General features: G+C 37.1%; 1 protein-coding gene across 2 annotated transcripts in view; it reads right to left on the reverse strand.

Moving 5' to 3' along the window:
- The window catches only part of dclk2a (doublecortin-like kinase 2a), a 51,769-nt gene that overhangs the window by 15,282 nt on the left and 12,990 nt on the right, over window positions 1-23,497 (reverse strand). For both annotated transcript variants that reach the window (XR_014603667.1, XM_084094201.1), the window contains exons 3-9: window positions 14,324-14,453; window positions 10,063-10,170; window positions 9,375-9,431; window positions 4,554-4,648; window positions 1,177-1,261; window positions 618-723; window positions 199-256 (exon numbers count right to left, since the gene is read on the reverse strand). Coding sequence is in view for 1 of the 2 variants with exons in the window: in XM_084094201.1 (XP_083950327.1) it covers window positions 199-256; window positions 618-723; window positions 1,177-1,261; window positions 4,554-4,648; window positions 9,375-9,431; window positions 10,063-10,170; window positions 14,324-14,453 (639 nt within the window). In the remaining variant the exon portion in view is untranslated. The remainder of the gene's footprint in view (window positions 1-198; window positions 257-617; window positions 724-1,176; window positions 1,262-4,553; window positions 4,649-9,374; window positions 9,432-10,062; window positions 10,171-14,323; window positions 14,454-23,497) is intronic.

The raw sequence follows: 23,497 nt of genomic DNA on the forward strand, positions 1-23,497 counted from the left end.
TCCACAGACCACTGGGGTGTAAATAATTCACATTGCAATAACCCACTTAAAGCCAGGGTCCAGAACTAATAAACAGCTTTAACTGCATTGTCATAAGGACAAAATATTAATTAAAAACAATGCAAAATATAGTTTTATTGTTGGTAAGGAATAGTAATGGCTGTTGTGGAAAAAAAGTTCCTATTAAGTCCAACTCACTTTGCCTCTGCATTTGTTTTTATCGATGATCTTCAGTGCAAACTCCTTTCCAGTGGATCTATGGAAAGAAACAGAACAATAGACTTTTCCAAGGAGGATAATGAATGTTTGTTTTGAGTGCATTCAGAGCCTCAGGGACCAATTTATAAGGTTGATGTCCTTTCAGTGCACAAGAGATCTTCTTTTGAACCTTTTAGCTTAAAAATATGAACAGGAGTATTGAATCTAGATGTAGATGGTACTGTTTCTTTCTGTATTTTAATCAGGGAACATGACAACAACAAAGAACATAGAAGGGAGAAAAAACAGAAAGCAACAATTTTATTGACCCCCAGGGCCATTTTATCTCTTTCTGACAGATCTTAACAGAAAGAACATCTTTGTTTAAGCAAGTCTTTTATAACTAGTTATTTTCTTACCGTTCAACACACTCCTTAACCACAGCAAAGTTTCCATCACCGATAACTTTGCCAATTTTGTACTTGTCCACAATAGTAGAAGCAGCTATGTTCCTGTTTCCATTAACTAAAGGGAATAAACCAACACATTAAGCATATCAGATTAAAACACATAACAACAATTTTCATACCATATGATCAAAAAATATTTTCAGAATATAAGAAGTGTCAGGTGAAAACAAGACCTTTTGTAAAAAAACCCAAATAACAGATTAGCCCCAACATCCTCATCCAACCATTCAAATTTGGTTAGTGCACTATGCAGATAAACAACGGAAGGTCATTCTGACTCATGCACTGCTGAGCAGGGACGTTTGCTCATACACTGCCACCAGTGTGTGAACGAGTAGGAGAGTGCCTGAGCAAATGTGGCACAGAATGGCATGTGTCAGCACTTTAACCGGCAAAGCTTGTCATGCCCCCGAAATGCCCTTTGGGGACTTTTGGACTTAAAACACACTAAGATCCAAGGTGAGTGAGTGAGAGCATGACAGTGATGAATAGCGGGTGGACGTCTTACCTTCAGGGCTCACACTGTTGTTATATTGTTGGGGCGTCTCAGAGGAGCCGTTCACATTGGTTGCAGAGGAGTGATGTGCTGGAATCTGCAAACAGAGACAAAATAAGTCTCAAAAACCTTAAACAATTAAAACACCTTAGACATTTTATTTAAATACTAAAACGTAAGGCTGGGCGATATAACTAAAACTTTTTTTTCCATATAAGATTAATCATTAATGCAAACCAACATTAAATTTAGCCGGGCATTTTAAATATATAAGAAGTAAATAATCGTATACAAGGTAGGAGTATACTTAAGACTTTATTCAGCTTAATGGTGGATCAATTTAAGTCTTATACTTTTACTTTTACATTTGTTACCAGCCAATCTGGAAAAATTGGTTGTATCCTTAAATCAAGGCATGTTTTCCACAGTTTTTTACAATGAAAAACGGGAAAGATTCGTTCAGATTCATATCTGACTCACAGAACGCCTGCAATATTTGGGCAAATGTGTTTGTGAAAATAATCATAAAACAAGCTTTACCTGAAAACGCTGAAGTTGCATGTTTATTGAATGTGCATTTCCTACAAATAGTCATTATTGGTAAAAATACACATTCACCTTTCTAATTCACAAATTCGTATTCCTGGCAAGTAAATGCTTGTTATTATAAGCATTAAAAGGTGAAAGGTCAAATAGTAATATTTGCAAATTTTGGAAAAGTATACATCATTGCCTTACTATTTTTGGTACTGAAGTTTAACAGTATCACAGATACTAAAACATGTCTTAACACTCTCATATTCACAAGTCGCTAGACAAGGAAGGATTGCAAAGCAAGCCAAATTAAAGTGAATTAAAATCATTGTGATATTTATCGCCAGATCTTTAAAAAACATGAATGTTCGCTATATTGCCCAACCCTACGAAAAAAAGAAAAGCATAGATGGTTATAGAAGCTATGCGATTATACAAAACCTTCACAATAAAACAATCAATTTATCAACAACATACTGCCATTGAACATCATCCTTAGTGAAATAAATGGTTGATGAGGACACAAAAATAATTATCTAAAAGACAAACTGTGTGCGACTCACACACAAAATAATGGACCTAGTCTTAAAAGATTTAAAATGGACTGGCAATCAGCATGGTTAAAAAGCCTGTATGTTATCTTGATTCAGCAGCCAAAAAAGAATTAAACTGACGTGGCAGTGCCGTGAGAATAGACTAAGTAAGCCAATGGAGACAAATACTGGCAGCATCCTGGTTAAAGCTGGTTTAATAAAGGCTACAGGGTTCCTCTAGGTACACAAGCAACAGTTGGGTATTATATGCCACCCTGAAGGAATCAAATACCCCAATGCATAGCAGAATGATATACAAAGCCAACTACTGTGCTAGTAAAGTGACTCACACAATCATACCCAACTGAAGACTTGAATATCCAGAAGGAACTGCAGCTAATATGAATGCTGCTACAGAAGGCAGAGTTTCATAATACCTGTACAGAGAGACGGAGGGGGACTCCTATCCGCTTGTTGCAACTAAACTAAAGGCAAGTGGGAAGATATTTATGTAACCATAACGTTGGCGCGTTTGGTCTAAAATTAGCTTGAAATCTCAGGAACAATGTGCAAAGAACCAGCAACTTTCCATCAAACCACTTATTCAGTCATATCTTCAGTAAAGTGCACAATAATGGTGGAATAATATGAATAATTTGTTAAAGGCTGTTTCATGATAGACATTCACAGGCTTCTGAAAATAGCGTATTTCTCAATGTATGCACTGTTCTTATATAGCTTGTTAGACTTTTATGAAGTATATGTTATATTTTATTTAACTAACATTTAACTTTGTTTTAGATGTGCATCTCAGAGTTCATATTAGGAAAAATAAATATAAAAAATGGCAATTTATGGCGTACAATACTACAAAGAATTTATATGCATAATATTTGGTGGGAAAAAAAATCTTATTCATTAATTTAAATTCAAAATGTCTGAATATTGATTGTAGACTTAATGTGTTAGTAAATCTGAGTATGCACAATATGTGACATGTTGAGATGTGAGATCACTATGGTGTTTTTCTCCGTTTAATTGCATTGTTCTCTCAGAAAACAAAAAACAAAAAAACAATTGAGATCTCATTTGGTTCACTTAGTGTGTGCCAAATAACTCACTATTCACTACTAAATATAGCACTAGATCCTCTCAAAAAATGAATGAAAGTTGATCCTTGTCATGAAATTTCTCCATGTGCGTTTCTTCAAAAAGCTTTAGAGGAAAAGGATAGCACCCGTACACCAAGAAGCTTACTGTCTGACAGACAGACAGTTAAGCAGATTAACACCAGGAGTTCTCAAGGCTATGATTGTACTTGACTTTGACCTTTGGTTAAATTACAGTGTGCCGTAGTCAGATCTCAGCAAGATCTCAATGCATCAACTCACAATGCCTCCAAGAATAGAATTGATTAGGTCTTTCAGAGCGGATTTCTATGTCCTTACCAGATAATGTAGAAATCCACTGATACTAAACGACCTCTATAGAGACAACTACTGAAAACTCAAGTGTTTTATGCACCTTGCACATGTGAGTTGTGAGGTAACAGGGAACTCCCATAAGGGTTATCCAAATCTACCTGCAATCTTGAACTATAAGTACCTAAGAGAAATAATATCATCACCGTAGTACTTTAATAATATCACTCTAGTTTAAATAGTGTATTAATAATAGTGCATACAGTACATTCTTATACAACATATGCAGTAGTATACTAAACTGATAACAATTTATTAATGTATATTGATAAGCTGATAAGTCAAAGAACATATTTCAGCTAAATACTTTAATGAAACAATGTTCATTTCATATTTTTTAATATTTACTCTTTCAATTTTTATTTCATAATTTGTCGACCTTATAGTCTAGATAAAATTGTGTATCACTGACGTCATATACTGCATAGAAATAAAACAACTAAACATAATTGAAACAATACAACATAAAAGCTTGCATTTATCATTAAAAGTATGAAAACATTAGACAGCAGAAAAAATGCATGACTTTCTAAATCCTTTTTCCCCCTGAATTGCAGTATAAAAAAAAGAGAAGTTAGCATATTCTGATAAAGTGTCATCACTTGAACTTGAAATTTAAGGGTGTTACAACTGCTTCAATTTGTTGAGAGTCAGTAATTTAGGCAGCATCACTAAACTCTTAATCATGAAGGAGAGTGTTATGATGCTATGCTATCATCCATGCGTCAGCATCCAGAAGCCTGATCTTATTTTTGACTTGAAGAAATAATCTATTCTAAAACTAGCAATGTTTGTCTGTAAACTGATTAGCAGCACAGAGTTGCCATGCCAACGGGTTTACCTTGAAGTTGCGCATGCTGCGGGGGCTGGTTGGGGAGGAGCTGGAGGATTTGGCGGATTTGGGGGTAGTGATTTGGCTGTTGGGTACTCCATTTACTGAGGAGTGTAGCAAGAAGAGGGAGGGAGACATGGAAAAGAGAGAGAAAAAAATGGTGTTACTTCTTACACTCATTTTCTGCTACACATGCATTGCTTAAGACCTCATACGTCTGTTTGAAGATGATGTTACCTACATAAAGTAAGCTGAGTTCATGGTCTGTTCTGGTCATGTGATCTCAAAATGAATAGGGGACCTCACTTAATCTAATTCTGTCATCATTTACTCATCTTTCTGGCATTTCCAAACCTGTACTTTCTTCCGTAGACAACAAAAAGACAAATAAAAGGCTTTTTTAAAAACAATGAATGTGAATGTTAATGTGGGGATCAAGCTTTGAAAAATATATCAAAAAACAAGTCTATATGACTTCCCAGTCTTTTGAAATCGTATGATTCTTTCACTTCATCCTAGCAGTCAAATTTGAATGTGAGGTTATTTAAATTCTTAGTTGAACGTGATTGAGGTTTAAGAGCAACACTGGAAAAGAAAATTCCTAATGAATAACTCAAATTCTTCTTTTCCTCACACAAAGCTTTAGACTACTTTAGTCGTGTATGGTCATTCTATGGTGCTTTTGTTCATTTTTACAGTCTGACAGCACATTTTCACCATTCACTTCCATTGTATGGACAAGAGAAGTGTCAAGTGTTATGTTCCACAAAAGAAAGAACCATATAGGTTTAAGAATTATGTAAACAATGACAGAATTCAATTATTTTGAATGAAATGTTCATTTTAAGCAGAACAAGCCATATTTTTCTACTTGTATAACTGGAGTCTTAATTTAATATTGGTACACAGTATAAACATACACTACTATTCAAAAGAAGATGAGTAGATTTGGTGCTCAAGAAACATTTCTTATTATTATCAGTGTTGAAAATAGTTGTGCTGCTTAATATTTTTGTCGAACCCATTAGATATATATATATATAAATTCTTTCTTTCTTGATAAACAAAGTTCAATAGAAAGTTAGGCCTATTTGTTTAAACTGTTAAATTAATAAATGTACAATAATGTTGCATTATGTTAACTACATTAGTTCTACAGTATTTATTAATTTTAGTTAATGTCAATTGCTATGTTTACTTGCATCTGTTAACATTAGTTGCACTGTGAACTAACATGAGCAAACAATGAACAATTGTAACTGTATAATGAACTAACATTAAGAAAAGTTCATAAATGCTGTAAAGAATATATTGATTATAATTTGTTCACGTTATCTAATGCATTTACTAATGTTAACAAATGAGACCAAAAAAAATAAAAATCTTAATGACCCCAACATTTTCCTCTCAGGAATGCGTGTGCATATGTCTCCTTGGCCCAGAATAAGTCTCTTAACACAGAGACAAGGGTTCACACACCAAACACCTGACACCAAATCCACAACGCTAAATCATAGAATAACCCAGTGATATCAAGCATCAAACACCCTTTAATAAACACCATCCACATATATAGTAGCAGAAGAATTTAACAGAAAACAACTATTATGCACATTATGGATAGCATCTCAAGTTGCGTCAGAATCCACAGGGAGCATGGATTTGTAGAAAAGCTGCTCTTGGCATTTCCCGTTGAGTGTGTGGCATGAGTAGATTTCTCTCCAGGCATGCCAGTTCAGGGGCATAGGAATTTAGGGTGTGTGTACTGCATTAGCCAGTCTAAGCAGAAGGCATTTGAGGATGACTGCATTTAGTGTACACATCCATTTGGCATGTCTGATAGATTAGAGAATGCGCAAGCCAGGGTCGGGCAGTGGCCAGTATGGGAGTTAGCTCTCTGTATACTAGCTGATGGATTTGGAAAGCCATGCAGGAGAGCTGTTAGTATGATTGAATGCTGCACCAAAAGGGTTAGAGGTCATGTACGGCTCATTCCACAGATGAATGTCCTTTAGGTAAACTTAACATTATACAGGGAGATTCCTCTCAAGAAGCTCAAGAATTTCATAGGGTTGTCAGATTCTCTGGTTGTCAGTTTGTTGGTTAGTCTTAGTTATGGTAAAAGCAACAACAACTAGCATAAATTATCTGTTATTCAATGTAATGGAGATGGATGTGATTAAAAGGAATATATCAGAAAATTAACACGCGGCGGCCTACTTTTTTACATACTAATGAATTTTCGGGTTTCAGCTTGGCAGTGGGGGCACTGTTAAGGTGAGGTCACAACCAGCTAACAAAAGTATGTTCTAAGAATTTTTAGCTAATATCCCCATTAAGTTATGAATGTTATATATATATATATATGGTTGTGTAAACATTAAAGGTAGGGTAGGTCATGTTTTTCATTTTTATTATACTGATTGAAACTCTTCACATCCTGTTAGCAATCAATAATATAATAAAAAAAATTACACATATACAGTGAGGAAAATAAGTATTTGAACACCCTGCTATTTTGCAAGTTCTCCCACTTAGAAATCATGGAGGGGTCTGAAATTGTCATCGTAGGTGCATGTCCACTGTGAGAGACATAATCTAAAAAAAAAAATCCAGAAATCACAATATATGATTTTTTAACTATTTATTTGTATGATACAGCTGCAAATAAGTATTTGAACACCTGTCTATCAGCTAGAATTCTGACCCTCAAAGACCTGTTAGTCTGCCTTTAAAATGTCCACCTCCACTCCATTTATTATCCTAAATTAGATGCACCTGTTTGAGGTCGTTAGCTGCATAAAGACACCTGTCCACCCCATACAACCAGTAAGAATCCAACTACTAACATGGCCAAGACCAAAGAGCTGTCCAAAGACACTAGAGACAAAATTGTACACCTCCACAAGGCTGGAAAGGGCTACGGGGAAATTGCCAAGCAGCTTGATGAAAAAAGGTCCACTGTTGGAGCAATCATTAGAAAATGGAAGAAGCTAAACATGACTGTCAATCTCCCTCGGACTGGGGCTCCATGCAAGATCTCACCTCGTGGGGTCTCAATGATCCTAAGAAAGGTGAGAAATCAGCCCAGAACTACACGGGAGGAGCTGGTCAATGACCTGAAAAGAGCTGGGACCACCGTTTCCAAGGTTACTGTTGGTAATACACTAAGACGTCATGGTTTGAAATCATGCATGGCACGGAAGGTTCCCCTGCTTAAACCAGCACATGTCAAGGCCCGTCTTAAGTTTGCCAATGACCATTTGGATGATCCAGAGGAGTCATGGGAGAAAGTCATGTGGTCGGATGAGACCAAAATAGAACTTTTTGGTCATAATTCCACTAAACGTGTTTGGAGGAAGAAGAATGATGAGTACCATCCCAAGAACACCATCCCTACTGTGAAGCATGGGGGTGGTAGCATCATGCTTTGGGGGTGTTTTTCTGCACATGGGACAGGGTGACTGCACTGTATTAAGGAGAGGATGACCGGGGCCATGTATTGCGAGATTTTGGGGAACAACCTCCTTCCCTCTGTTAGAGCATTGAAGATGGGTCGAGGCTGGGTCTTCCAACATGACAATGACCCGAAGCACACAGCCAGGATAACCAAGGAGTGGCTCTGTAAGAAGCATATCAAGGTTCTGGCGTGGCCTAGCCAGTCTCCAGACCTAAACCCAATAGAGAATCTTTGGAGGGAGCTCAAACTCCGTGTTTCTCAGTGACAGCCCAGAAACCTGACTGATCTAGAGAAGATCTGTGTGGAGGAGTGGGCCAAAATCCCTCCTGCAGTGTGTGCAAACCTGGTGAAAAACTACAGGAAACGTTTGACCTCTGTAATTGCAAACAAAGGCTACTGTACCAAATATTAACATTGATTTTCTCAGGTGTTCAAATACTTATTTGCAGCTGTATCATACAAATAAATAGTTAAAAAATCATACATTGTGATTTCTGGATTTTTTTTTTAGATTATGTCTCTCACAGTGGACATGCACCTACGATGACAATTTCAGACCCCTCCATGATTTCTAAGTGGGAGAACTTGCAAAATAGCAGGGTGTTCAAATACTTATTTTCCTCACTGTATTCTGCTCTCTAAGTTGTTTATGTTCATTATTATTGTTAAGTCATGTGCTTTGAGACATGAGGTAATTTAACATGGTCTCTTGTGATGCTTTGCAGACTCTGCTCTGGCTGTGTGTGTTTCTGTGTTTTTAAGCAGGTGTTGCTTTGGAGATGCTCTGAAGGGAGGGTGGGGTCTTATGCTTTCAAAGCTAGCTTGCTATAGCTAGCCTCTCCGAAATTGCCTTCCCTACCTTTAAGGGAACATTCCATTTTATCATTTTGCAAACATTATGGGAACATTACTTTTGAATGTTCTCTGAATGTTCTGAAACAAGTATTAACATTTAAAAAAACATTGAATGTCCAACTAAAACGTATCAGAAATATAAAATAAAAATTTTGTGCACACTTTTGAGAACAATGGGAAATATTTCGCCATCATGCAAAATTCCAGAATGTGTGGATTTCTATTGAAATGACTGGATTTTGCCCTTCAAAAATTCACAGAACAACGATAAACATGACCACACCTTAACTCACATGAGAAGAGGTTAGCAAATCACAACAGAAGTCATTTACCTTTAGAAGTCTTAAAGGTACGATAGAAAAGCATTCTGTTTATTTCTAAGGGTCAAAAACAAGGTGGAAATGGAAACGTAAAACTAAATTATGGCTATTTTTGGTGCAAGAAACCTCAACTAATATCATATAACTTCATGGGGAAAACATAGTGCTATAAAATTGTGAGGTATTACCACTTACTTGGTGACTTGACTGGAGATTGGCTATTAGTAGAGAAGTGTCCGGGAGTTCTTCTTACTACAGTAGAGAGCATTTCAGAAAGTAGTGGGAAAAGAAAAATGAAAGGGAGTGACACGAGAATCACAGTAGTCAGAAAGATTCAGAAATTCAGTTTCTGTTGCTGTTATTCTTCCCAAACCTGCCTTCTGTGATAAGAGGTAAACCAAGTATGATAGATAAAAGATAGATAACTAATTGCACTACTTAGTTATTTTTTATAAAAAGTAATGCGTTGCGTTACTTTTTCTCACCTGGGCTAGGCTTGCTTGTTTTTTTGTTTTTATAATAATAATAAAAAAGTAATATTTTTGGTAAATGTAAAGGCCCTTTAAGGAGAAGTTCAACACTCTTATTTCAGTAATAAAAACAAAAAAAATTAAACGCAAATGTGATGTTTAACTAAAGTGATTTTTCCTTATTTGTATGGTTGAATTGGATAATCAAAGGTCACCAGTGAAGACATTGGTTAATAAAATGAGATTAAATACATAAAGTATATTTGTATTTAACATTTAATATTAATACAAAATTGATATTGTAATATTGAATATAAAATAATATTGTTATAAATGTAAAAGTGATGCGTTACTTGTAATGTGTTAGCCCCAACAGTGAGTGTGACTATAGTGGCGGTGCAGTGTATCCTCACCTGATCCAGGGGATTTGCTGCGGCGGGTGGGTCCTGGACTTTTACTACCAGAGTATCTCACAGGAGGAGCAGAACGAGAAGAATAAGAGGACTTGAGCACCTGACATTCTGGACACAGAGAAACCACAAATTAGCAGGGAATGTAGAGTTGATGTCAATAATGTCTCATGAGGTCTCAGAAAACAGACAAAGAATAAGGAGCAGTTAATTCTTTGCAATGCTAAATTTTCAGCATCCATTACTCCAGTCTTCAATGTCACATGATCCTTAAGGAATCATTCTAATATGCTGATTTGGTGCTAAAGACACATTTCTGATTATCAAAATTGTATTGAAAACTGTTGCGTTGCTTAATATTTTATATTCAGGATTATTACAAAATATGTCCTTGCTAAAATAACAGTATTATTTAAAAATAAAATAAAACATTTTATCATATTGACCCCCGACTTCTGAACGGTTGTGTATAAATCTGGTGATTTACAGTATGTGCAGTACAACAGTCACACAGACAGGAACGTACAAACACCAAAACATACACAAAATGCTTGTATCAGGCCTGATATGAATGTTTGTTAGTAAATATCTAAGGTATCTGCAGATATATTCGCATGTGCCAAGACTGTGAAGCCTTCCGCAGAGGCATAATCAAATTGTCTACCCAATGCCGATGAGAGCAGCCCATCTTTCTAATGAGAGCAGTGGATGCAGAACTTTAGTAAGGAATGACTCATCCTTAACAGCAGCTATAGTGGGCCCGATCTGTCCTGTCGATTACACGGCACTTGCTAATGACGCAGAGCAGTGATAAATTAGCGGATGAGCACTAGATCATGGAGTGATGAAGTTAAAACAAGCCGAATGACATTATTAAAATGCCATTACTGCCAAGCTAATCTGTTTCATAGGGCTTAATGCAAAGCAGAATCTGAGAGAGAATGTGTAATGAGTTCTTTAGTTACAGAAGATTTAGATTTGGGGTGGGCTTGCGTTTTAAGGACACTCCACTTCTGCTGCGGAAAGAAGAGGTTGAGCAGTAAATACAGTCAGACGCAAACTTACCGTTTCTTTATATTTTTGGAAAAGTCCTACTTAGTCTAAGTGGGGCAGTGGGGAAGAACTAGGACAAAATGGCAAGAAGCTGAACTAAATTTACACAGCTACGAATCAAGTTATCACAGTGTGTGTGTGTGTGTGTGTGTGTGTGTGTGTGTGTGTGTGTGTGTGTGTGTGGTAAATGTAACAGGAAATGGAGGCGTTTCAGCAAAACAGGATGAAAATTATAGGCAAAGTCATATGATTTTATTTAGAACTTCATGGCCACAGAACATCTTCACTTCCCCACCTGCACTTTCATGTTCACTAGTAGACAAACACAAACTGCACACTGAACAATGGTAAGGAACTTCTCATAACAAGGTCACTTCCTCTGACAAAGGTAATCCTTTGGTCCCATGTGTTCATTCTGGAAAATGGATTCATTTTTGCAACCCAGTGAATGAATGTGAATGAATGATTCCATTATGAAAATGATACTATTGCAATCCTATCACTTTTTTCTGTAGGAGACAATTCTATGGTGTTTTTGTGCTGATAGCAAGTTATTAATATGAACAAATACAACATTTGTGTGCTGATATCAATTAGTTGTTCTGTGCTCTGTTTATTTGTTTTAAAGCACTGGTGGGAAAAAAAAGTCATTTTATTCCCTATAAAAATAAGTTCTCAATATAAATATTAAAGACTAGCTGAGATATGGAAAATAAAGCACACAACCATCTCTTGTGCACACCAAGGCTGCATTTATTTGATCAAAAATATATTCAAATTAAAATGTAATTTATTCCTGTGACCATTTCAAATTCAAAGTTGAAATTTCAGCATCATTAGTTTTCAGCAGTGTTTTACATGATCCTTCAGAAATCATTTAATATGTAATTGTATATTAATGTACAACCCCATTTCCCAGAAAATTTTGAGAATTTTGTAAAATGCAATAAAATCAATAATCTGTGATTTGTTCATTCTCTTACACCTTTATTTAACTGACAAAAGTACAAAGAAAAGTGTTTCAAAAGTGTTCAGTGTTTTCACTGACCAACTTAATTGTATTTTGTAAATGTAATCAAATTTTGATACTCCAAACAAGTTGGGACAGAGGCACGTGCAACTCTGTTGTAGCACATGCAGAATGAGGCCTGGCATTGTCTTGCTTCCCAGGAAAGATGTCATCTTGATGCCATTAAATGTCTCTGTACAATCCCAATATACACTCACCTAAAGGATTATTAGGAACACCATACTAATACTGTGTTTGACCCCCTTTCGCCTTCAGAACTGCCTTAATTCTACGTGGCATTGATTCAACAAGGTGCTGAAAGCATTCTTTAGAAATGTTGGCCCATATTGATAGGATAGCATCTTGCAGTTGATGGAGATTTGTGGGATGCACATCCAGGGCACGGAGCTCCCATTCCACCACATCCCAAAGATGCTCTATTGGGTTGAGATCTGGTTACTGTGGGGGCCATTTTAGTACAGTGAACTCATTGTCATGTTCAAGAAACCAATTTGAAATGATTCGAGCTTTGTGACATGGTGCATTATCCTGCTGGAAGTAGCCATCAGAGGATGGGTACATGGTGGTCATAAAGGGATGGACATGGTCAGAAACAATGCTCAGGTAGGCCGTGGCATTTAAACAATGCCCAATTGGCACTAAGGGGCCTAAAGTGTGCCAAGAAAACATCCCCCACACCATTACACCACCACCACCAGCCTGCACAGTGGTAACAAGGCATGATGTATCCATGTTCTCATTCTGTTTACGCCAAATTCTGACTCTACCATCTGAATGTCTCAACAGAAATCGAGACTCATCAGACCAGGCAACATTTTTCCAGTCTTCAACTGTCCAATTTTGGTGAGCTCGTGGAAATTGTAGCCTCTTTTTCCTATTTGTAGTGGAGATGAGTGGTACCCGGTGGGGTCTTCTGCTGTTGTAGCCCATCCGCCTCAAGGTTGTGCGTGTTGTGGCTTCACAAATGCTTTGCTGCATACCTCGGTTGTAACGAGTGGTTATTTCAGTCAAAGTTGCTCTTCTATCAGCTTGAATCAGTCGGCCCATTCTCCTTTGACCTTTAGCATCAACAAGGCATTTTCGCCCACAGGACTGCCGCATACTGGATGTTTTCCCTTTTCACACCATTCTTTGTAAACCCTAGAAATGGTTGTGCGTGAAAATCCCAGTAACTGAGCAGATTGTGAAATACTCAGACCGGCCCGTCTGGCACCAACAACCATGCCACGCTCAAAATTGCTTAAATCACCTTTCTTTCCCATTCTGACATTCAGTTTGGAGTTCAGGAGATTGTCTTGACCAGGACCACACCCCTAAATGCATTGAAGCAACTGCCATGTGATTGGTTGATTAGATAATTGCATTAATGAGAAATTGAACAGGTGTTCCTAATAATCCTTTAGGTGAGTGTATATCTCCACATCAAAGGTGCCTTCACGTGGATTCATCTGACCACAGCACACATTTCCACTGTCTTTTGGACCATCTGAGATGAACTCGGGCCCAGAGAACTCAACAGCATCTCTGCATTGAACAGATGTATAGCTTTCTCCTTGCGTAACAGAGATTCAAGTGGCATTTCCTGATACAGCGGCAGACTGTGTTAAGCGACAACGGTTTTCCAAAGTACTCCTGAGCCCATGTGGCTATTTTTAACACAGCAGCATACAAAGTTCATCAAGCCATGACCCAGATTTGCTTGAAAAAAACTGAGCCTTTGGTGGATCATACTTTTACCCAAACACGATACCCTCGCTAATTGTGGACTGTTTCAAAACAGTTTAACTGGATATACTGTAATCTATTCATTTTGCCTCTATCATAACTTTTCGGAGTGTGTTGCAGCAATCAAAATCAAAATGTGTTTATATTTACAAAATACAAATAATTTGGCCAGCGACAACATTGGAAATGTTTTCTCTGTACTTTTGTCAGTTCAATAAAGGTTGAAAAGAATGAACAAATCACAGATTCTTGATTTTATTGCATTTTACAAAATGTCCCAACTTTTCTGGATCAATGTGATGTATATACAGTGTGTGTGTGTGTGTGTGTGTGTGTGTGTGTGTGTGTGTGTGTGATATGTCTTCCTAGATGTGTAGTGAAGGGATAAAATTTTTAATTAGAGTTTAGTATGAGAAACATTTGGTTGAAATGAAGTTAGGGTTTAGCTGAGCCTACCGGTTATAAAGGCTGTGGAAGCCTTACCACTGTGATCCAACACAAAATCATCCTGTGCGTAACGGTGTTTCTCAGGGCCGCACGCGATGAATACGTCATCGTCCCCGAAAAAATCCTGCAAACATGTAATCTGAACAGAGAGAGGAAGGGGTGGGGGAAGAGAAAAAGAGAGAAACACTGTTTGAGAAATGAATGGAAGTAATCATGTGACTGCAACAGCTATCTGATTAACTGATAAAGCATGTAGTAGTTCACAATGTTGCGCCTCAGTCTATTCAGACCAGGAGTTTGAAATACCAGTATCTAGACTCAGACTGAATCTGCGGATTGTTTGCATTTTTTTTTCTGCACAAATGGACATAAATGTGATAAAATATGTTATCCAGAACTGAAGGCAGTACACTCTTATTGGCAGCTGAAAGCATGATTGTAGAATTTTATCAATGATAGGCATTCCTCTTCTGTATGGAGTTGGAGCTGTATCTGTGGGTGCAGATTCCGTGTCGACCTGCCAATACACACTTGAATTTTTCAAGTGTGTATTACTTTGTATTACTGTAAACACAGCAAGAAATAGAAACCATCATTTTTAGTTCAGTACTGTTCTACATGGAGGTTAATACCTGGAAATTTAAACCATGTCTGTAATAAAAACTAGTTTTAATGACAGATTTATTCAAACAATAAATAATATAGTGCATATATTTATCAAAATGCACCTCTCTACAGTTATTTTTTCAGACTAATGAGCTATGGACATTGAATAGCTTTCCTGAGGTAAATGTAATGACATTCTTTCCAAGCTGTTTTACTGACTTCTTACCGTGGTTGAAACACTGATTGAACGATTATGAGATATGATGCATTTTAGTTGTAGTTTCTTTCAACTAACTTTCTGATGTTCATTCATATTTATTTTGTGCTATAACTAGTAGTAAATGGGGAACAGATAAACGGATCATGTGTCGCTTGAACTGAGGCATCTACAGCAATCTGTAACGCCACATTAAAGACCATCATCAAATGACACTTACTGTTTGAATTCTATTATAAAATTGACATTTTTTGAAAGCGGAGACTTTGTTCCATATCAAAAGTGACAAATAGCAAAGCTTGTTTTGGCTATTAGATCAGATGCACACTACAAATAATGTTCAGGGAAGTTTTGTTCATGCATCAACTGAAAACATTATAGACTAAAAGATACTGGTTCATCAAAATTAAGATGAATTAAAAACAAGAAATCATTGTCAACCCAACCCTAGTGTCCACGCAGCTGACATGCTTCCCTGATGTAGCTTATCCACATTGTGCGCGAAATAGATGGTGACAGTCTTTGGAGAAAAGCTAATTAAACATCACCTCGATTTTGGCCCTTCAAGGCGGTTTTGACCGAAACCAAAAATTAATTTGTTCAAATATTTTCTGTTGAAAGTTCAGTGCATTGCTACTTTTAGATAAATTTACCAAATCTGAATTCAGGCTGAGTAATATGTAACCCCTATGAATTGTAAATTCATATTTTCTTTCTTTTACAAGAACTCTTTTTTTAAAATGCTGATTCTGTTTCAGTGATCCACCTTTGAACGGCGAGCCAGACCCTAATCTACGATTCAAAAGAATCATTGTGATTCAACACAGATCCCAACTGAAAGCTAAACACATACACACTACCTGGGTAGAAAACCCAAAAAGGCCTTTACACACATGGACATTTGAGTATTATACACCCCCAAGGGATCCAGAAGGACTATTGAGACTTTGTTTTATTTTATTCCTGGACTTCACATTCAACTTTGGACTCAATATGAACCTTTGTTTTACATATGAGTCTTTGTAATAAAATTGCCGGCTGTGAATTGCTTCATAACTTAATTTGGCCCAAACTTCTACTTTTAAAATCCTCCTACAGCCGAACATAGGCCTTATTTAACCTCTGTTGGGTAAAATTCCCAGAATACTTATTCTGTTGTCCCAGTTACAAATGCATCACTAGGAATACAAAAAAGGAAACAATTTGAGAGCACATGCAAACACACCCACATACACACAGCCGCAGTGGTAGTGGGCAAAGAATGACGTCGGATTTCAGCCCACTCCTCCACACATGGAGGTGGGCAGCAAGAAGCAGATGGTCCCAATGTGGAGCATCAAACACACATCTACATGGAATTGAGTGAAAGATCACAGACAGATGGAGAGGAACACAGCCCCCTCTTTACCATCATGAGTCTGACACTGTATAGAGAAAGACAAAAAAGGCCGAGAAAGAATTGCTCTAAGATCGACTTGACATAATGCTAATAATAAACTATTCAACAGCCTCTAATGGCAAAAGAGGAGTTTAATCTTTATATATCCTCACTGCACACATAAAATGTCACAAGGAAGGTCGGTCTGCGGGACGGATCTTGAGCAGTATTTCCATCAGTCAGAAGATTAGAGGAACATATGGGCCCAGTTGCTGGCCTGAGTACAGTGGCAGACTAAAAACACAATGGGAGATTATTAAACATGCCTGAAATGTTTTAGCTGAGGAATTGGATCTGTGAATTAAAGTACAGTCTGGAACAGAGTCAAAAGTCTTTCTGTAAACTGATTGTTGGAAGCACAAGATACACATTTTTGTCAACCTATACATTCAAAAAGCACATAGAAGCATGTCAGAAAAAGAAAAAAAAAACACAGGGGTACAACTTTTTTTTTAAATAATTGATGTAATTTTCCAAGCTCTAAAATATTTTATTGGGTATAAATATTTGTGTAAGGTAGTCCACTGAGGCAAGTGTAGTGAACCCAAATGCAGCTTTATTAACGTGATACAAAACAGATAGAACTATAACATAAACATGAATGCGAAAACTAAAACTAAACTTAAACATAACATGACATGAAACTCACCGAAAAGCAGTTACAGGGAACAAAGCCAAGAAACAATGGTGACTTGAGGGCTATATATACACAGAGACTAATGACTAACAAGGAACACCTGTGCACAATAAAACAATGAACCAATGAGAACACAGGACACGTGACAGGCTTGCTCGACTTCATGCAGCGCTGCACAGACCGATCGGCGGCTGACTTGAAGCAGTGCATGAGCAGATGCCATCGAAGTACTGCGAGAGCGATTCGAGAACAGATGGCTGTTGCTCTGATGACGACACAGCTGTTCTACGATTGGCTGGATTCAACGCATGCCAACGATCACTTGTATTTCGTGTTTATTCTGACTAGGGATGTGCTGAATGAGGCTTCTGAAGTGGAGAGGCTTTTACAACAAACTGCGTTGGTGCTTCGAAGCTTTTGACACAGTGCTCTACTTCGCCATCTGGTGGTCAATAAAAATTCCTACACCAACTGTATCATTCAGATGTTATCATTCAGATGTATCATTTTGTGTATCAGACAGAATTTTCATTTCTGGGTGAACTATCCCATTAAGATCCACTGCACTAAAGCAATACTCTATTGGTTTATTTGAACCAATTTTGCAAGATGCCAAAAAAATTACATGCATGGCCTATTCTGAAAACAACACAAACAACCTACCAACATAGATTTAAACATTTAAAACATTTTATTTGTGGTTACCAGAATACTTCAAGCTGGAAAAACTAGTCATGCTGGTCTACATGCAATAACCAGCTAATACCAATAATAGACCAATGCGGCCCTTCTAAACCCATATTTTAGACAACAGGGTGTTCATGAATTCTAGAATAAACAACTGTGCAAAAACGGTCACCACACATTGCCAACTTTCTCATTATTTTGAGAAGTTATGAGTATTCTAATCAGTTGTTAACGTGTTCTGTGGGTGTGCTAGGACATTGCTCATGGTTGCTAGGCTGTTACGATAGTTGTTAGATCAAAAAAAGTGACTATTATAATGAGCATTACGTAAGGGTTAATGCCCGACGAGGTGCCCATTGTCAGGTATTAATGGACGATGGCGAGGCCATCCATTAATACCTGACAATGGACGCCTCGAAGGGCATTAACCCACTTATACCATGGTCACTTGCCAAATAACACATTTTTAAAACATTAGTTTATATTTTAATTAGTTTTACAATCGAAATTTAAAGTTTTTACAAACAATAACTTGTTTTCCCTGGTTACGCCTGATGGTTTATTTAGCAACCGGAGATATTTATAGTCCGCTCAGCTCGTAGAACCCTTCAGTTTACTGCCTGTTGCTATGGTTACTTACAGCTGATGTAGCCAGCGCATTTATTTATTAATTTCGAACGGTAAACAGTCAGTTTCACCAGAACTCCTTTACTAGGTGTCCTCTATCACTTTTTAATGGACACCCTGCAGCCAATCAGAATCGAGTATTCACCCAGACCATGGTATAACAATTTCTAAACAAGTCTTTTACGGAAGTTTCTTGCAAGGTGTTCATTAAGACTTGTATTATTAAACTCATCTTAATTCTTGGCCGTCCAAAGCCCAGTAAAGTACAGGCCTGTGCCTAGAGAGACCCGACAGGGTGCTGAGAGTAATAACAGCTCAGCTTTATTTGGCTGACAGTAATGAAGGGTATAAGAGCAGAACCGTTTTACACTGTGTCAAGACGGAAAGAAAGAAAGCATATAAATGGGATGAGGGGATGAAGTCTATGCTCAAAACAAAGTCACACGCTATGGTATACTGCTGGTTCATTGGATGGGGTGTTCAGGTACTTATTTGATCCAAAGCAGAATACAGGAATGTTAACCAAAGAGGATAACACAAGGCAAGATCAGAGCATTAGCAAAACAGACTTGATTTAGGGAGAAACAGAACAGCTACTATACAGTATCTCCAGCACATGTCTGACTACTGCTTATGTATTGTAAGCTTTACTAATTCTTTCAAGCAAAATGGATTACTCAGAGGTTTTGGATGAGCTGGAACCTTCTAGGCTTGGAGGAGTTTGTCAACCATTAGCTACTGAAGCACAGGAGAGGCTTTCCTCACATCAGCCATTAATAATTGATGCCATTAAAGGCAGCGTTGACAAATGAGCCTTTCACAGAGAAAATGAAGTTACGATTGTGTGTTCAGCAACTGATACGTTTAAAGTCATACTTCATGGGGCACTCACTTCTGCTGCCAAATAGATCAGTGAGTTGGAAATGAAATAATGTAAAAAGTACAAAAATCAAAGAGTGCCAATGACTAAATTCAATTATGTGCAGTTTAATAACTATTCAATATTGTACACATACTGTAGCAGGCAATGACATAGAATAAACCATACTGTTTGTTTTAATGTACTACAATTGTTAAACATACACTACCATTAAAAATTTGGGCTCCTTAATAATATTATAAACAATTGCTGTTCTTTTGAACATTATATTCATCAAAGAATCCTGGAAAAAATGTTTCAAAGTATTCAGAATGGTGACACTGACAATGACTGCTGAAAAATCAGCTTTGCAATCACAGGAATAAATGATATTTTAAAGTATATTAAAAGAGAAATTTGTCATAATTGTCATAATATTTCAAAGTATTCCTATTTGTTTTTTTAAATGCTGAGCATAATATACTTCCAAAAACATTTTAAAAAAACTATATTGGCCAATCAGATTAGAGGATCAAAACTTTTGTATATTACATAATATTTTTTACTTAATTAAAAACAGTTCATTTTGATGTTAGCAATTTTTTTTTTTATTTACCAAACATTTTTGCTCTTTTACCTACATTTTTTTTACAGTGGAGCTAAAGCAGCTCCCACAGCTTCAACTGCTCACAAAAGAAAAATAAAGGCAGTCTCAGAAGTCTGTCATCAAAAGTCTAACTGATGAGGACGAGGCGGAGAATGGGACATCAGCTTTCATTTATCACTGCGATGACATGAGCTGTCAAACCACAGTAACATCAGCACCGTGCCCCCACGCTAAATCTGCTGTGTGGGATAGAGTCAATCAAAGGGCTTATCTGCCACTATAATATGAGACACAGGAATCCCAACAACATATTTTTGAGGTTCAACTAGTCCAGGAGTCTTAAAAACAGCATTTTATTTGGTGTCTTGCATTATGTATTTTCCAAAAACTTATGAGTGACAGGAATTGGTCGATTAAAAACGTCTCCATTAAATGATTTTTTCCCTCTCAATTTTAGCCATTGATTATAGCCATTCAACATTACAGTATAATTGAAAGCTATCAATTTTAAAATTTAACAGGCTTTAAAATATATAACCAGTGAAATTAAAACATAAACCCATTGTAAAAAATGTCATAATTAGCAGTGCAAAGCAAGGCTTTTTTTCTACTGGCCCAGTTGGGCCGGTTCAGATGTTTACCTGCCCCGCTAAGATGCACAAAAAAAAGTAGTTTTCGTTGTTTTTGAACCATGTAACCTTGTAAACAGTGATTTAAGATTTTCAGGTAGGTCTAACAGGTAAATATACAGAAACTGAATAATCAAACACAGTCTTCACTGCAATAAATTCTAAATTGAATATAGATTAATCCTTATTAAAGCTACAAAAGTAAACATATTCAGTCAAGAGCAATGAGTCAGTGAGGGATCATGTGCGTGCATTTCGGGTGTTTGTTCACAGAGAGCCACTTCACAGACGGCGTGCCAGTTCTTTTTTTCTCTCTTTATTTTGCATCTTATCGCGCTTGAATGGTTTAATAGCACTTGAATGAATGATAGCATGATCATATACTGTAGAGCAGCCAAAGTATGGAAAAAACACATGCTGCATTAATTGCGCTAAATATTTTTAATGTGTAAATCCAAAATATGTTGCACAGCCGAAGAGGTTAACTGAAAAAAAAATATTCACAAAATTAATTAATTTTGACAGCCCTAGTAGAAACCAAAAATGACAAATGACAACAAACAGGAAACTGATACCGGTGAACAATGGGGTACGTGGAAATCCTTTTCTGCACCCGTCAACTCACTTGATAAAGACTCCAGACTGGGCAGATAAAAACAATAGAGGGCATTGAGATCACACAGTGACCCCGACTGGCTCCACTGACACGTTTCTGGTCATGTGCCAAGCTCAATGTCTGCTGGGGCTGGAGGGCCTGTCAGACTAACCATAGACACCAGACACTCTATTTGTCTTCTACTTACATAAAGCATTCACAGACTGTTAGTTAAATTAATGCAGCATATGCAGATGGTGATGGTTGTATTAATTTAGAAAACAAACAGTGATTGTTATTCAGATTCATGATACTTTAAGTTTGACCTCAATTAGTCTTTTAATCCTGATCTGCCCTTAAAACAAGTGAAGCATATAGGTCTGGAAGGATGGAAGAACCCGGAGTCATCTCACATTTTATATTGCAAGAAAGCAGAAAGTAACAACACTTGTTTTGTGTAATAATTCATTTAATTTCAGGGAGATAAAATCATATCCGATTGCATTATCTCTGACAGCAAGGTAAAACTAATATGGGTGATTGACAGGTCAAAGAGATTATGGTATACATCAAAAATAAATCCTAGCAGACAGATTGTGAAGTACTGAAAACAAAGTGTCCTATTTATTGCTGTGAGTTGATGATCTAATGTGATTTAAAAGACCTGAAGAGATGTGATGTGAAGTCTGTTGTCTCTGCTATCAGACTTTATCAGAAATCATTTGCTTGTTCGAATAATACTGATGTCACACAAACACAGAGCGCTTTAAGGCTTTTAGTTTGCTAACGTACTCCACGACAATGTCAATCACTAACCCCCTGTCCCGCACCCGACATACCCAGCACCTCTTCAGACACTAGAACACTCTTTGCACTTTTCCAAGTCACTATGTGTATCTCTATGTCAGTGCTGAACAAGGCTATGATGCTTAAAAACAATGGGGAATATATAATATAGCCTAATATAAACATAATAAACAATAATAAAAAAAAACTGCTTAATATTTAAAAATAAATCATCTGCCAAAGCAAAACTGCATGCAGAAATATGCATAAAAATTACACTTTTATAGTCATTCAATTATTTTTTTTCCTGAATTTATTTTTTCAAAACCACATGAATCCAACAGAAATATAAATCATGGCACATGTTTTAAACTAGACTATTAAAATATTTTTCTTTTTCACTTTCATGCACATTCTTATTTGTCACTGACCTGAATTCTAATCAGAAGTCTGTCTATGAGTTTTACTTTAATGTGATGTTATTTTATTTGTCAGTTTGTTTTGTTGTAGGTCACTTAAAGTCACTGCAGACTTCATATTACAGCCAGGTCGTCCTTTTGCTGACGTGTTCATTTGTTGACCCTTGCATATGTCTAAGGACCACTTATTTTCCCACTTTCGTTCAGGTCTGCAGCTTTGCAAATCAGATCCCTTCCCAACTATGCGCTGAGATTATTGGCTTGGGTAAAAAACATGTGTTCGGGACATAACAACATTCATATTTCTGATTTCTAAGCAGATTTGAAAAAGCTTAAGGTCTTAAGATCGATGTAGAGTGTTTTCAACTAATGTAAAAATGACTTTTAAAACCAATGGAGCTCGAATCATGAGTTTTTGAAGTGTTATTTGTATGGTAAATGAATAAGCAGCAGGAAGAGATGGAGGCAGTAGGGTGCAAATGGGTTAGCAATGATGACTTAAGTGTACGACCCCTCTTCCCAGCCTCTTGACTACTCACACGGTACCTCCCCTCTGCCATTTCCATGGAGACCGACTTGTCCTCATGCAGATTTATAAAACCATCATGGATAGTCTATTAATGTCATTGGTTTCCATTATCAGCTAATAGCTGGAAGGGGACGTAATGCATTTAACATCTAGGCTAATACACATAAAAAATTGGTAAATTTTATTTACATATTACTAATTTGGCAAAGCAAATGTAAACTCCTGCCAAAGAAAGTGCGTATTCTTTCTCTCCATCAGCTTCTGTGATGTAAACCAAGCAAAGAAACTAAAAAACTAAAGAGAAAAGAGCGATTGGCATTCATGGAGTTAGCCGTTAAGAAGCGTATCTGACTGAGAGTCTTGTGTTGGCTAGTACAGATCCGCTAGCCCCCCTAAACGCGGCCAACACCTGCCAGCTGCACTTTAAATCCCCCAGCCTTTAGGTTCAATTACAGCAGAGCTGGATGGAGTCTCAGTGGGGTGTCCACGATTCAGCATCCCCACCCCCACCTGCTGAGAAATAGGCTTTAAATGCTCAGAAGCAGAT

The sequence above is a fragment of the Abramis brama genome (assembly GCF_963993115.1).
Source record: "Abramis brama genome assembly, chromosome: 2".
Classification (NCBI taxonomy): domain Eukaryota; kingdom Metazoa; phylum Chordata; class Actinopteri; order Cypriniformes; family Leuciscidae; genus Abramis; species Abramis brama.